The following is a 16,695-nucleotide window of genomic DNA, read 5'->3' on the forward strand; positions in this document are numbered from 1 at the left end:
GTTGGTCTTGGCCCGTTGATCCAGCCTGTCCATATTGCTTTATAGAGCCTTCCTCCCCTCAAGCAGATCAACACTCTTGTCCAACTTGGTGTCATCTGCCAACTTACTGAGGGGGCACTTGATCCCCTCATCCAGATCATTAATAAATTATTTTTTTTTTTTGTCAAGATAATAATAATAATAATGGAATTCCTTCATAGAATGGAAGAAGCATCTGTGCAGCTACACTTGTTTCTGATTTGGTGCTGCAGTTGTATTGCTCTAGTTTACATGGGAGTCAAATTAAAGTACACAACTCACTGCTGAGAATGAGCACCCCTACAGAAGGTAGAGAGGTAGTATTTGTTCCTCATGTGTGAAAGAGGAAATTCAACTTTTGGGCCAAGTGTATAAACTATCATATATGATCTCTGAGTTAATTTCAACAGTATAACCATAAAAATCACACACTACTCAAGGAGAAGGAGGTTTCATGGATCAAATATGTATCTTGGAGAGTGACAGAGGGCCTTGGGCGATGGGAGGGATCAGTGAAACAGAATGCATGTCATCTTTTTGTGGGAACATAAGATTTGTTGCAGTAATTGAAACAATGCTTTTATCTAGTCCAATATTCTCTTTCCAACAACTGCTGAGACTTTAGAGAAAGATAGGCTGAAACCTTCCAACAGATAAATACTAGATAATTGGTCTTAATATGTTGTCTGTCCCTGGTAGCAAGAAACAACTTATGCTTTTAAATCTTCGTTCTGGTACAGTTGCATCTATTTTTCACCCTGAACTGTTGTAGTTCCAGATATTTTTGTTGTAATTACAAATATCCAATCTCTATTTTTATAATTTCATTCTTTTTCTTAACAAAATTTTATGGCAATTTACAATCAAAGTAATCAGAAATATGCTTTATTTTATTGCTTTTGGATTTGACAATTTCAATTTTTTCAATTTTTCTTGAAGGTCTCCTAGAACTAGTATTAGGGGATGAATAGGAGAAATTCTGCTGTTGGATTTTTTGTGTGTGTATAAATATGTATATGTGTATATATGTATTATTTTGGAAACTTTTATCATGTTCTCTCTTGTATTGATGCTGTCTAACACAAAAGATAAATGAAGGACCATAAGTAAACCACCCCCCTTCCCCATGCCCCAGTGTTTTCGAAGTTGTGGGAAAGTTTTTATGTCTGCCTGTCTTTTTGTCCCTTTCTGGGACAGGAAAGGAAATGAAATCGGAAGGGGTAATCTCCAACCCACATACTGAAGGCAGAAAAGAATGAAGACTTCTTTGGGCCTAGGGTGTGATTGCTTGAAGGACATTATTCTTTAGCCAGTATTTTGTCCATTCAGCTTGGAGAGAAAATGTGTTCCTCCAAACCTTACTTTAAGTTTGTTAAATAATATAATTTAACAGAAAAGTATACCAGTAATTCATATTCTTTATTTTGCAGCTAAATAAGTTGCAAGATCTTCATCCTTTGCCTAAGATAATTTTAGAATACCGTCAGGTGAGCTGATATTTTTCACATAATGTAGTTGCACTGAAGCAAAATTAGCAAGAAGGATAACATATTCACAGATAAATAAATAAAAGTTGGTTCTAATGTAAGTTCATTCAAATATTCATTTAAATTTTGAAGTTGTAGGTATTCTTAAGAGTTTTTAAATTTAGTGTTTATGTTTCTGTTTTGCATTATGTTGGATTATAGCTAGAAAACATCCTTGTTGCAAAAACAATTGGAAAACTTCACTGTTAAATTTATCTAGTGCTATAAAGCACACTTTTAGGGTAAAACATTTATCTTTTGAGTTCTGAAGAAATACTCTGCAGAAAGTGAAGGAGATAACTAGTTATGGTTTTTTTTTAGGTGACGAGCCTCCTGAAAATCCAAAATGACCTAGTTAGTCAGCTCTCACATTTAATGTTTGGGTTTTCAGTGGATGTGTTTCCAAGATTTAGTAAAAATAAAAAAAAGTGGTGTTGTGTTGGTGTTGAGGGTTTTTTTGTGTGTGGGGCTTTTTTGTGTAGTTTATTGACCTGGAGATATAAGATGTTAAGGAATAAATTCCAATAGTTCATTTACTAGTATCTACGAAGACCTGGCTTTAGGGTATAACCAAGCACTTACCTAACTTATGCTAATAGGTCAAGCTATTAATGAGTATACATCCATTATGTACTAAGATAAAACTCTTTTAAAAAAAGTTTACAAAACAAGTTAGTATGCATTTGGAAATTAAGATCTGTAATTTGAAAAATCTCTTATTTTTATAAATAAACATTTATCTAAACTTTTCTGTAATTTAGGTTCATAAGATGAAATCGACTTATGTGGATGGACTACGAACATGCATGAGAAAGGTAGAAATATAAAAAGTAGCTTGTAAAATATGGTATTTCAAATAAATCATAAAAGGATGTGAGCTGATTGCAGTGTTCACAGTTTAAGAACTTTTATATATGGAATATTATAAAGTATTTCTCTTTGATTTTGTAGTCCTGATTGCAATGAGTATTTATTTCTGATACATTAAATAAAATTTAGATGTATGTCTTCTTCCTTTTCTTTTGTGGGTTCTTTACTTTACTTGACTACAGGGATTTATTTCCTCTATATGGAATCAGACAGGAACTGTGAGTGGCAGACTCTCAGCCAAACATCCAGTAAGTGAGCCTAATAGAAGATTTACAGTTTAATTAGAATTAAGATTATTTATAGAAAATATGTAATATTTTAAACGCATAAAATGTTTGTTTTCATCTAAGTCTAGTAGTTGCCATATTGTATGTAAATGGTGGACACAAAAATCTTATTAAATGGATGTTTTACTGTAGAATATTTATTCTTATGAATATTTTCTGCTCTCTGTGGATCAAAATTTAATATCTTACCTAAAGTTTATCTGAAGTAGAGGGGTGGAATTGTAAGCCATGCATGCACTCTCTAGACTTCCACTGAATACTTCTGTGTAATGAATTCCTGGTGCTCATGAATCACTCCGTGTAAAGGATCAGAGAGGCCTGGGAGGTGCCCTGGGGATTACGGGAAAAAAAGGAAGCTCTTCTCTTCTAAAATCTGGCTTCAGGCCTCATAGCAGCAAAAGGGCTAAACTGGCTGTGCTGTGGGTCTGGAAGGCTTGCCAGATGCTTATATGGCTGTGACACTTGCTCTCTTTGTGTTTTCTCTCTTGTCTTTGGCTATAATGATCTCCATGTACATGCTTGTGGCTGGAATGTGTTTTATTTGACTTTCTGGACTGCTAGAGGCTTGGGGATTTTTTGCCAAAGTGGCCTTTTCAAGGGCATCTTTTACCATTTTCTTTGGAGTTTAGGAAGCATACAGACCTTTGGCTGTAGGGACTGGTGAGGCCTTTTGCGTTCCACTTCTGTCGCAGCCCATAGCTGCGTGGATGAGTGTGCAGGACCTGGTGTGGGAGGAGGCAGCATTGCAAACTGCTTCAGGGGCTCAAGTCAAGGCATAGGCAGGAGAATAGCAGTAGAAAAGTAGTGACTACCTACCTGCAGAAATGTTCTGTTTGGTTTAATCATGCCCTTTCTTAGCAAAGACCTGACCTCTGGCTCTGTGGGAGAGGGGGAATAGATGCAGAAGTGGGACTTGGCTCATGAAGGCTACAGGGAATCCGTGAGGCTGTTGTCCTTTTAACTTGTGCCCAAAAGTATTATCAGTTCTTATTCATGCAAGTTTGGGTACTGCTTATCTCTCTATGCAGATACTAGCCTTAGGCTTCATGGGTGCAAATGGCATTAGAAGCTTTCTGCAATCTTGGGAGAAAGGCCATGGTCTTCCACAGCTGTATCTAGGAGTAGAGATGTTAGACATATCAGTTATGTTGTTGCCACTTTGCATGGGCGGACTCTTGTGGCTCTTTGCAAGTCCTGACTGATAAGGTGTTGAGTTTGAGTTGGAGTTCTGGCAGAAACCTGTCCTAGGAGGTTGTCGTCCTCACAATACTGATGACTTCCTTAGCTCTTCTTTTACCTGTCTTCACAGTTCAGGTTTCATTTATATCTTCCTACCCTCATGGTACGTATTTCCATACAATTTCTCATCAATTTATAGGAAGCGCTTGTGCTTTTTGCTGAGTAAAGAACAGTCTCTAGGATTCTGAATTAACAATGGAATGGAGGAGTGTTACTGCTCCTCCCTCTTCTCACGTGCCCAGATGGGGGAAAGTGATGGGAGAGAATGGAAAAGATGATCATGAAGGTCACAGTTTGCTAAATATTCTGATGTGATGCACAGGCATTTACAAGTCAGAGCTGAACAGGCAGCTGTCTTGAACAATCATATACACACAAGGTGACCTTTGGCCTATCATGCTAAAAATGACACTAAATCTACTTTTCTTAAAGATTGTTTTTCTCCAAAAGAATACTGCTAAAGCTAGCACTCAGGGTTGCCTAAGGCTGGCTTTTCCTTATAAGGAAAAACATTAGCATGGCTTTTTTTGTGTGAAATGTTTATGGAACTGACACCATCTGTTTCTGAATCATTTACTGATATAGAAGATATATTGCAGTGCCCAGTCACTTTACTAAGTGTTAAAGGATTGGGAAGATTCTTGCCAGAAATCATAAATATTGTAGATATTTTTGCAGTTACTATGATGTTATGTCAAATTTTAGCTGAATATTTGCTGAGGTAGTTTATTTTTAACTGTGTTTTAAAATGCTTTGAGGAGTGATTAAAGCAAAAGATAAGTGTAAATCAGATAAAATGAAAATTCAAATAGAAAAAACATCCTATTTGCTGCAGTGGTTGTGGGAGATGGGGTTCTAAACTAAGATTTCTTTATCTTTTGTTTGTTTTGTAAAGGTAATGGATCTATCTGTCCTCTTTCCTTTAAGGCATTAAATGGAGTCCAGGAGGGATTTACTCATAGGTTCAAGGGAAAATGACCAGACGTTAGGTACAGAGCAGGATTTCTTTTTCAGATTAAGTTCTTCTGTGATCTTCTTTCAGACAAATCCACATCTGATGTATGGATGATGTACATTTTTGGCTTTATGTGGGTTTCTCTCAATAAATAAGCTTATTCACATGAGTTTTTATGAATTCTGTGTTGTGGCAACCTGGAGGGGGTTTCTTGGTAGAACTTTACTTCAGTGTCTCTCCATGTATACATCTATTTTAGTTTAACTGTGCACTCCATTTCTACTTATTTGGTTTCTTCTTCAATATGTGTGCTGCATAATTAATGCATTTTTCACAAATGAGTGAAGTGCTATATAATAATATAGTACCTCGTTAGATATGGACACATTTGATATTGTAGTCTTCTGCTATAGTATTATAACTGTCTATTTGCTACTCCATGAGAACCTGAGTATCTGAAACCTAAAATTAAATATAAACCCTAAAACTCTTCAGTCAAATTATTTTGTAATATATCCATAGGCTAGTTATTTTTTCCACCCTATGATGGATTGCTTATGACTATTAGGAGTAGTTAATTAGGTTTATTATTTGAATATGTTATTTTTAATTAATTTTTATATAAATACATTACTCTTGTCTGTGTTAGGATACTCCTTTATTATATTGCTCATAGATAACATTCCTATTAAATATATTTATTATATTCATAAAGACTTGTTTATGTTCTCCAAACCTACTTTGAAATACCACTTTCCAGCCTCTCACCTTTTAAAGCAAAAATAAATCATGATAGAGGTGGAAAAGCATAAAGCCAATTAAGATCAAACCTCTTTCAGAATGAACAGAGAGAAATCCTAACTTGAGATATAAAGATTGCATATAATTGGATGTTATAATTTGGTTTAAGATGTAAACTTCAGTGCTAGAATCAGATATTCTGTATTAAAGTTTCTTTCCTCCAGGCTTCTGCAGCAGAGAGAACTGAAAAGCTACTAATGAGTTTACACTTCTATACTTCAGAAGATGTTTGTATCATTAAACTAAAAAGCTGTGGGCTTTTAGTAGTGGGCTTCAGGGGGCATTTCTTTCCTTTTAGTAATAAAAAGTTATGCTGAAGATAAATAAAATATTTTATGCTCTCAAACTAAATGGAAAAAAAATAAAAGCATTCCTATTTCTCCCCAGGAAAAGTGCTTTTACCAGCTTGTCCAAAAAGGCATAAAAATAATATAACCTGTCGATCAAAGAAGCATATTAGCCTTTAATTTGGAAAGCTGGGATGTAATTTGAAAGAGGAACTAATTAGGGTATGTCAAATGTTAATGTGCTCAAATAAGGACCATAAAAACCTGAAATATTGAATATACCTCAGTCTCTCCAACAGATATAAGTAATATTTTCTGATAGTGAACGCATGATTGCATGCTTGTTTATTAGGAAATGTGTGCTACTAATAGTGTTTGGAATATGAATAATAAATTACCCATCTGGTTTTCACAGAATCACAGAATGGTCAGGGTTGGAAAGGACTTCTGGAGAGGTCCAACCCCCCTCCCAAAGTAGGTTCACCTACAGCAAGTTGCACAGGATCATGTCCAGATGGGTTTTGAATATCTCCAGTGAAGGAGACTCCATAACCTCTCTGCGCAGGCTGTTCCAGTGCTCTGCCACCCTCAGTGTAGAACTTCCTCATATTCAAGTGAAACTTCCTGTGTTTCAGTTTGTGCCCATTGCCCCTTAACCTGTTGCTGGGCACCACTGAAAAAAGTCTGGCTCCATCCTCTTGACACCCACACTTAAGGTATTTATAAGCATTGATCAGATCCCCTCTCAGTCTTCTCTTCTCCAGGCTGAACAGACCCAACTCTCTCAGCCTTTCCTCATAAGGGAGACACTCCAGTCCCCTCAACATGTTTGTTGCTCTCCGCTGGACTCTCTCCAGTAGTTCTTTGTCTTTATTGAACTGGGGAGCCCAGAACTGGACACAGTACTTGAGATGTGGCCTCACCAGAGCAGAGGGGGAGGATAACCTCCCTCGACTTGCTGGCCACACTCTTCTTAATGCACACCAAGATGCCATTGGCCTTCTTGGCCATGAGAGCACGTTGCTGGCTCATGGTCAACTTGTTGTCCACCAGGACTCCCAGGTCCTTCTCCACCAGGCTGCTCTCCAGCAGGTCAACCCCCAGCCTGTACTAGTGCATGGGGTTATTCCTCCCTATTTTTATTTTTTTATTCCTTGCTATTTTTCCTATTTTCATTCTAATGGGAGAGACAACCTCTTGAAGTAGAGACCCCTCTGAGCTATTGCCGTCAACAATGAGTCTGTTCTGTCAATTAACTTAGGAAACCATTTTTTTCTGATTATCCGCACTTTATCTGTATTACGGCCCTTCTGTGCTGTCTTCTAGTGTGAATGGACTAATTATCTCTGAGATAAAACCCAAATATAGTTTTGGAATAGTTTTGGGATCATTTATGGACAGTGTGGAGAAGATGCTGCCTGTTTGTCTCCGTTTCATAACACTATCCTGATTGGGTGTACATCCTCAGCATACCCATATGCGCACACTAAGCAAGGTGGAATCAAAACTATTGTGACAGCTCTCAATTTCAGGCATTTTGTCCCAGGCCTCGTTAAGGCTACAGACTGATCTGTGATAGTACCAAACACTTTCTGAAGCTTATAGTCTATAGTCACAATTGGATTCCAGCACAAACAGGATGTTCTACAAGGTATTTCAATAGTGGTGAGCTGCTGTACAAATTTGAAGTGTCTTGTTTTTCCCATCCCTTTCCTTCACAGCTTTTAGAAGGCTCTGGCAGAGCTGATGCAATGTAAGGAGCCAGACACCAAGTCTGGGAGCAGGGATGTGATCACATCTTCCTCTTTTTTTTGCAGAAATGAACCAATGCCTTGACTGCTTTTGAAAATTCGCTGTTAGGAATATAGTTTTTGTAAACTTGTTTTCATACACTGTCCTACTGAAATGAATATTGACTTAAAATGGAGAGGCATTATGGGTCTTACATATGCATTGATCTTACTAGAGTGTGTTTTCTATTTTTTTAAAAAAATATGTTTATTGGAGAGCACTGGGGATAGAGACAAGTCAGACATATTACAGGTTCCTATAAAACATCTTGTTAAAAGTCTTCTGTAATGTGATCTAAGCTAACAATATCATTTTTAGGTAAGTATGCTCTTATGTTGACTTCACTAAAATAATGTTAGGTTTTCTTAACAGAAACGAGAATGTCTATGCATTTTCTTGGACCTTTGAGTCAAAGCAGTTCAGTGTCATATTTTCTAGTTGGTGCAAACAACTATCACTCAGATGAGCTGATGTGCTATCAGGGAAAGTAAGAGCATGCATGCCATGTGTTATGGTTGGTCTGTGTTCTCTGAGTATCTTGCATTCAGAATGTATTTTTGTGCCATGTTTCTTTTCAGTATATTTATTCCAATACTTCTGAGTCATATGCTGATTATGACTCACTAATAGCACTAAAATAGTATCTCATTTTACGAGTATTTAGAGTTTTGATGTTTTTACAATCTTTTTTGTTGTTGCTTTTTTTTTAGAAATGTATTTTAGTGAAGGCTTTAGCATTTAAAGAAACCATATTTACAAATTTGAGGCAGAAGTTCTCTATTTCCTCTCTTTCTTCCTCACTCATCACAATTTTTGTTTTATGATAGGGAAATTTTACTTAAAAATGAGTGAACAAGCATGTTGACAAGACTTTAGTTCAATTGCATTCTTGATAAAAATTTACGCTACATTAACATTACAATAGGATGTTCCTAGTTAATGGTGTGACATCTGCAGTACGAAAAGTCACGGTTAGTGGTATCAAAACACTTGTGTCTGATGCTCCAGAACATCATCATGTTGATTTAATACCCAAATGCAGAAATAAGTTTTCTGCATCATAGACCTTTGTTCTCTTAGCATCTCAAGTACACATAGTATCCTGTTCTACGATATATGCATGTCTTTGCATTCTCTGTAGTAATGCTCCTGATTTGTATGAATTCATTAATCTTATGATGAGAGTGGTGTATCCAGTACATGGACTACATTTTATAGCATAATGTTTTCCATTTGGCTCAGTAAAGCTTGGAGCATCATCTGGGCTGTAATTCTGTAGTAACAAGAGCAGTTCAGTCATGTATATAACTTCTATTTGGGACTATCTTTGGTATGTGTAATCGTTCTGTGTGTTATTTAAAGAAAGATAATGTGTAGTCAGTATAATCTGCTTCTATGCAGTAATCAATATACAAAATGCTTGCATTTTATTTATGCAGGAAAAGATAGGGAGTCTGTCATTATTTCTTCTACAAACTAAACATAAGCACAGAAATATGTATAGCAATTAACAGCTCAAAAATGAAAAATTCTATACAACTCAGAATAATGTCAGCTGAAGTATTTTTAGCACATATTGACTGTGGAAGTTGAATTCCTCTTTCACTCTCCTTTAGTTTCTGGCAGAAAGTTCCTCAGAGAAGCTTAGACTTGTAGAAATCGGAGAAAAAAAGTTCCTGTAAAATTTTCCTGTGCTAGAGAGATGATGGCACTACAAACTTCTGCTTGTTCCATTAAAATTCAAAGATACTACATTTCAATACTCTTTATATAAATTAAATTGTCAGCACTTGAAAGCCTACTGCTGTTCAGTGGGCTTTGAGGTAGTTGGCTATATGCTGATTCATGTTATCCTTTGAATGGTCTTTGCCAGCAATGTTTTGGGAATGCTGCAGGTAGAAGCCAAAACTATGCACTGATCAAGTTTTAGAAGTTGATGCTGGAATATAGCTAGTGCTACTGCCAGGTTATTTTTCTCTGATATGAATGTGACTGGAGCCCATAGCTAGCAAGAAGCAAAATTAGCATCATCTTTGATCAAAACAAGTGTTTTTTTAGCTCTGTAGCTTTCACTACCGTACAAACGAAAAGGTAGCATCTATTACTCAAAGTATTGTGTTACAGAAGTTAACCTCTACACTGTGTTGTGTCTCTTGGAATTTTATTAAGTCTAATTCCATGTAATTTTAGAATACTTTAAGAGCAATGTTAGCATGGTATTTTGGTTACAAGAAATAAGTACTGCTATTCACTTGTAGTCTATCATAATCTTCATTCTTCCACTGTTTACCCATACAAATCTCAACTCCTGGCTGAGTACTTTTCTTATGCTTGAGATGATTGGCATATGCTAGCATCCCATGAAGTCTCAATGTGGTCACAGTCTTTGTACATCTGTACTGAGGACTTTAATAGAGTACGTGGCCTACTGAGTGCATTTTCACTGTCTTCATCCATAAGACAGTTGCTCAAATTGAACGTTCAGCAATGCGCAGAAACTCATGTGTGATCTTTATATTAGTTTAAATATTTGTGTGCCTATTTGTTGTGAAGTCATCTGTTGGTACCTCTTGTGATTTGATGAAGATTCTAGAAATTCTGCTTGAAGATAGGTATGCACTTTTAGGAAATACTCAAAGCTTGGAGATGTATGTTCCGAGAGGACAAATATAAAATTAAAAAAAAAAAAAAAGAAAAATCTCAGGCACACGAATTATATCTTGTCTTACAAGCTCTCGAAAGTGAGGTGTTAGCATGTTCCTGTAATGGCTGAATTCCTTTTTGCAAGGACAAAATACAGTCTAGTTCTGATCCCAACATATGTTTTGTTATGTTTTAACATCTCAAAGTATTTAAATTGTTTATTTTACTATACAGAGTTCTTCTACTGTACATTGTGCTCCTCCCATTCTGTATCAGTCAGCAAAAATTACTTCAAGAAATCTGAGAGTTCTGGCAAGACAAAAAATGGAGGAGACAGAAATGAAGAATGGTAAAAAGGGAATGGATTAGAAGATCACAAGTTAGGTACAGCAAAAGACGCTTCTTCTCTTCAATGGTCGAGTTTTCAGACAGTACTGATTTTCAAAAGCTTTGTTGTTGGCATCCCAAAGAATTTCAGGAAAATGATCTCTGTAGCTCTACATCGCTATTACATTCAGCTTTCTTTGCTGACAGTTCTTTTTTTTTCTATGTGAATGAGTGGAAAATTTGCCAATTCTTTATTTCCTCAGCACTGTTTCATAAAATCTCAGGAAAATTCACTTAGGATTTTGAAGATGGATGCACTCTCTTATGTTTGGAACAACAACAACAACAACAAATAGTGGTTTGTATAAGGGTCACTGAAGATAGATACGATAGGACAGAGGTCATCTTGCTGACTCTCATATGGCCTTGTCCTTAGTTCTCCCAGACTAACATGATCATCTGCTGGCTGTGGCTCTTAGGAACTTGTAGTTAAGGACTAGTTCTATCAAATCAAGAGTTGTCCTAAAAAATGTGAGCAAAGAAAGATGCATTGGTTATTTAGGTTTCCTTCAACTCTTTCAGTCAGCCTCCTGTTCACAGTCTTTTGTAGCCTTTTAAGAGGAATTCCCTGCTAACATATGCTCAGTAAATTCCTCAGTATGTGGAACGATCTTCTTTGAGATGCTAAATTTTACCCTTTCATAAAATAACTGCTACATCTTTAGAAAGTAAATTCCTCTGGTCTGGGAATCTTGTCATGTTTTCATGTATTTAAAGGTCTAGTATTTGTACCTTTGGGCAATATTCCCTTGACACTGTTTACTTTAGAGCTATAATATACAGCTAATATACAACTAGTGCAAGGTTTACTAGCTCCAACTGCCACTCCAAGGGTTGTTAATCTCTATGCCTTAGCACTGTTTTTTCACCAAAACCAAATCATATCTTCTTGAAGTTCATTCCGGAGTTTAATAGCCACCTATATTAATGACCATTAGTGTTAACAGAACTTATGTTCTGAGTATAATTGTCCTTCAGGAAAGTGAAATAAGTAATTAAATTTAGTCAGTTTATATATGCGAAACAAAAGCAGTCTTTGTCTCTTTGAAAGATTCATAGAGCTGCATATTTACAAACTCCCTTGCTTGTTGTGCAAAGGTTAGTAATCTGTCAGTATATAACCAAGCATCTGGGCTGAACCCATGATTTGACAAAATAATTTGTCACAGAGCATGTCAAATCAATAAGTTAGTAAAATAAAATATTTTTTGTTATTTAAAAATCACTCATCGAGTCCTTTCTCATGTGCTGCTCCAACATTATTACCTGAGGTCATTGCCAGGTCTAAATTTCAAAGAATATGACAGAAAGAGGATTAATCACAGGAAATCAAATATGCTATTCTTATGGCCAACTCTCTAAAGTAAGAAGTCAGTATTTTTGGTTGCCCTTTTCTTCTTCCCTTGTATTCACTTTGAAAGTTGCTTAAGCTTGTGGGAAGGCGATGAATTACTTCTAAGTCTCCCACTTGACTGACATCTAAAACCTTGATAATTCTGTGCTGCTGGGTGATGCAAGAGGGGAGTGTGTTACTTTTGAATGATTGTTCACTGCCGAAAAACAGTAACTAGTGCCAAAAATGAAGATCTCCTTTTCCAGAAGTCTGTATGATTCTGTATTTGACAAGGAAAATAGATGTCTTTAATTTTTAACTAGCCACTAGGTGGCAATTGGAGACAAGTCAAGATTTGCTTAGGAATGCAAGTATACATACGTACCAGGCTAGTATTGCTATGCTGACCTTGTTCATTTTCATATTTTTCTGTGTTTATTGAGCCACATGTTATATTTTAAAAATTAGATCTTCAGACTGTCTTGAAATTGTATCTCATATAGCAGTCACAGACAATAACTCTTTATTCCTTTACAATAATAAATAAATGCTGCTATGGACAATAACTAAATGTGGCAATTTTCCAAAAGAAAAATCATGAAGGTTTTGGGTTATTTTTATTTCTGCTGTGTAATTTCTCACGAGTGAGTTGTCACCAGCTTTGGAGGTGCCAGACAAATTGAGTGAATTTGACGTTGTGAATGCGCTCAGGACTCAGTCATCTTGTTCTGCATTGCAATAATACTACTTTGGGCAGTGTGCAGTTTTCCTCGCTATTTCTCCAGCAGCTTTGGCCTTTAACAAAGGAGCAAGCAAAGTGTTGACGGTTAAGGAAGTAGCTCACTGAATCTGTGATTACATTTCTTCTCAAATTGATGAACTGAGCTATGAGAGCACAATTTATCAATAGGTACGGTCCCATGCAGAGAAAGAAAAGACAACTGAAAAAGAAGGAAAAGGAATAAAAAAATTTTGAAGAAGCAAATAAACAGGGGAAAAAATCCACTAGAAGAATAAATAGAAAAAAATAATTAGAGATATAGAATATAAAGCTCAAAGGAGTTGTCATCTACCTATCTGTTATTGCTGTAATGAAGCCTGTTCTTACAGACCAAAGTATAACTTCAGCTCAAAAGTAATACAATGCTAGTTATCAAACAAATGCCATGAATTTAAAAGCTTACTTTGTGTTTCATTGTGTAGAGCGGAGTTCTTGTCCAAAGAGAACCATTGTGGCCTAATTATTTTTGTAAACTTCCTGGAGAAGAAGATACTAAGAGAAACTCTGGAAAAGTAGACAAAAGTAGAACAACCTTTAATAGAGGTATTTTCAGAACCAAGAAAACAGATTTTAACCTGTGCTAAAACACTGGAGTAAGGAATGCTTCAGGATCGTCAGTCAGGACAGATTATAGTGGCAAAAAAGTCAGATTATGGAGGTAGGAGGAAAGAAATCAGCAGTCCGGTGTTCAACATGTATAGTTTTAATCTACTGTTCCTAGTAAGATTTTTTTTTTTTCTGCCATGCCTATACTCCCTGCTTTTCCAGCATGATGTTTCCTGAAGAGTTTAACTAAAAAACAGTGATCTGACAACCATCTAGGTGCTGGGAAAATGTGTCAAGTAACTGAAATTGTAGAAGAGGTGATGAATTGATGGAGTGCTAGATCCCTGTGTGGCAGGTCCACTGCCAAAGAAAGGTGTCAGCATTGGACACCCAGGAAAAAGACAGCCACTCTTCATTTATCATACCCAAAGTGACTTTAGTGCAGATCAGATTCAGTGCTTTTTTCTTTTAAGTTTGATAGCTATATTAAAAATTTAATCTTTAATGGTTAAATGCCTGTAGTGAGGGAAAAAAAATTATAGGGTTTCACTGACAGCGAGAAGGTTAAAAAGAAAAGGGTACAGCTGTAAGGGTGAGGGTTTTTTCAGCTTTCTACTAGTCATGACCTGAGATTCAACAAGGCTTCGTGCTGGGTGCTGCACTTGGGTCACAACAACCCCATGCAATCCTACAGGCTTGGGGAAGAGTGACTGGAAAGCTGCCTGGCAGAAAAGGACCTGGGGGTGTTGGTTGACAGCTGACTGAACATGAGCCAGCAGTGTGCCCAGGTGGCCAAGAAGGCCAATGGCATCCAGGCTTGTATCAGAAATAGTGTGGCCAGCAGGACCAGGGCAGTGGCTCGGCACTGGTGAGGTCACACCTCGAGTACTGTGTTCAGTTTTGGGGCCCTCATTACAAGAAAGACCTTGAGGTGCTGGAGCATGTCCAGAGAAGGGCAACGAAGCTGGTGAAGGGTCTGGAGCAAGAGGGTGATGGAGAGCGGCTGAGAGAGCTGGGGTTGTTTAGCCTGGAGGAGGTTTGGGGAGACCTTATCGCTCTCTACAGCTACCTGAAAGGAGGTTGTAGTGAGGTGGGGGTCAGTCTCTTCAGCTAAGAAATCAGTGATAGGATGAGAAGAAAAGGCCTCAAATTGCACCAGGGGAGGTTTAGATTGGATATTAAGAAAAATTTCTTCACTGAAAGGACTGTTAAGCATTAGAACAGGCTTCCCAGGGAAGTGGTAGAGTTATCATACATGGAGGCATTTAAAAGAAGTGTAGATGTTGTGCTTAGGGACATGGTTTAGTGGTGGACTTGTCAGTGTTAGGTTTATGGTTGGACTTGATCCTAAAGACCTTTTCCAACCTAAATAATTCTATGAGTCTATGAAAACCATTTTAAAAAAAAATGGAAATTTCAATTTATACAATCAAGTAGTTCTTGTTAATGCTGTTGCAGGTTTACCGAAATTATTTATGAAGCCTGGATGTACATGTTTGCATGCATTTTCCATAATCAAGGCAAGACAATTCTTTTTATCAGAGCTTGCATTTTAAGACATGATGCACCACCTTACTAAAAGTTCTGCAAAATATTTGTTTCTGTCTTTAATCTTTGAATTTTAATCTTATGCTACAAGTGTACTTTAAAATATATATATGTATAATCTATATATATTTTTAAAAAAATTGCTCAGGAATGAAGCTAGAGTCTTTCTATGGCTTTCCATTGCCTCATACAATTGAAGGCTTCAATTCTCTCTCAGTCAGAAATCACGTGAAGTAGAGAGAAGACAATGGGTTGGCACTAGGATACATAGATTAATCAATTACAGTAATGTTATAAAAACAGAATAGTAGAATCACAAAGTAGTTGAGTTTGGACAGGACCACGAGAGATTGTCTAGTCCAATCCCCCCTCCTCAAAGCAGGGTCCACTAGAGCAGGTTTCTTGGGACCATGTCTAGCCAGGGTTTGAATATCTATGGATGGAGGCTTCACAACCTCTCTGTGCAACCTGTTCCAGTGTTTGACCATTGTCACAGTAGAAAAGTTTTTTCTTATGTTTAAATGGAGTTTCCTGTAATTGTTTGACCACTGCCTCTTGATTGAGCACCAGTGACAAGAATCTGGCTCCATCTTCTTTACACCCTCTCATCAGGCGTTTTGAGCAGAGAAGAAGGGTCACCTCTCTTGACCTGCTGGTGACTCTCTTTTGATGCAGTCCAGGATGCGTTGGCCTTCCTAGGTACAAAGGCTCATTGCTAGTTCATGTTCAGCTTGTTCTTCACCAGTATCCACAGGTCCTTTTCTGCAAAGCTGCTTTCCAGACTGTGAACTCTGAGATCCTGATAATCCATTTCTCCAGACTCTTGAGGTCCCTCTGAATCGCAGAGCAGCCATCTGATGTATCAACCACTCCTGCAGTTTTGGACTGTCTGCCATCTTGCTGAGGTTGCACTCAGTCCTGTTATCTATGTCACTAATGGAGGTGTTGAGCAATATTGGCCACTGGGGTACTCCACTAGCTCCTGGCCTCCAGCTGATTTGTGCCACTCATCAAAACTCGTTGAACCTGGCAATTCAGTCAGTTTTCAGTCCACCTCACTGTCCACTTATCTAGTTTGTACTTCATCAGCTTGTCTATGAGGCTTTTATGAGAGATTGTTTTGAAAGCCTTGCTAAAGTCAAGGTAAACAACATCTGCTGCTCTCCCTTCATCCAACGAGCTAGTCACTTCATCACAGAAGGCTATCATTGGTTAAGCACGATTTCGCCTTTGTAAATCCATGCTGACTACCCCAGATCATCTTGACTTTAATATGTTTGCAAATGTTTTCCAGGATTATTTGCTCCATCACCTTCCCAGGAATTGAGGAGAGGCTGGTTGACCTGTAGTTTTCTGCATCCTCCTTCTTGCCTTCCTGGAAGAAAGGAGTGACACTTGCATTCTTCCAGCACTCAGGAACCTCCCCTGATTATCACAGCCTTTCAAACATAATTGAAACTGGGACCGTGGCTTCATCCATCCTTCTATCCATTGGAACCTCTGGAAATGAATTTTAGATTATAGTGGTGTTTTTAAAAATATATATATATATTTTTTTAACCAATGCTAGGGTCTTCTTGTTAATAATCCACTAAAATAGCTTAACTTTTCCCCCCCCCTCACTCAGAAACAATGAAGAGAAGTATTAATAGTTAACTTTCACAACCAGCTTTTGCATCACAC

General features: G+C 37.3%; 1 protein-coding gene across 1 annotated transcript in view; it reads left to right on the plus strand.

Moving 5' to 3' along the window:
* Window positions 1-1,448: 1,448 nt before the first annotated feature.
* LOC104167626 (DNA polymerase nu-like) overlaps window positions 1,449-16,695 on the plus strand; it is a gene marked incomplete at its 5' end in the record, with an annotated part of 78,986 nt that continues 63,739 nt past the window's right edge. The window contains 3 exons of the mRNA XM_009707936.1: window positions 1,449-1,505; window positions 2,306-2,359; window positions 2,597-2,662. Coding sequence (XP_009706238.1) covers window positions 1,449-1,505; window positions 2,306-2,359; window positions 2,597-2,662 — 177 coding nt within the window. The remainder of the gene's footprint in view (window positions 1,506-2,305; window positions 2,360-2,596; window positions 2,663-16,695) is intronic.

This window comes from Cariama cristata, unplaced genomic scaffold (genome assembly GCF_000690535.1).
Source record: "Cariama cristata isolate BGI_N322 unplaced genomic scaffold, ASM69053v1 scaffold12319, whole genome shotgun sequence".
Classification (NCBI taxonomy): domain Eukaryota; kingdom Metazoa; phylum Chordata; class Aves; order Cariamiformes; family Cariamidae; genus Cariama; species Cariama cristata.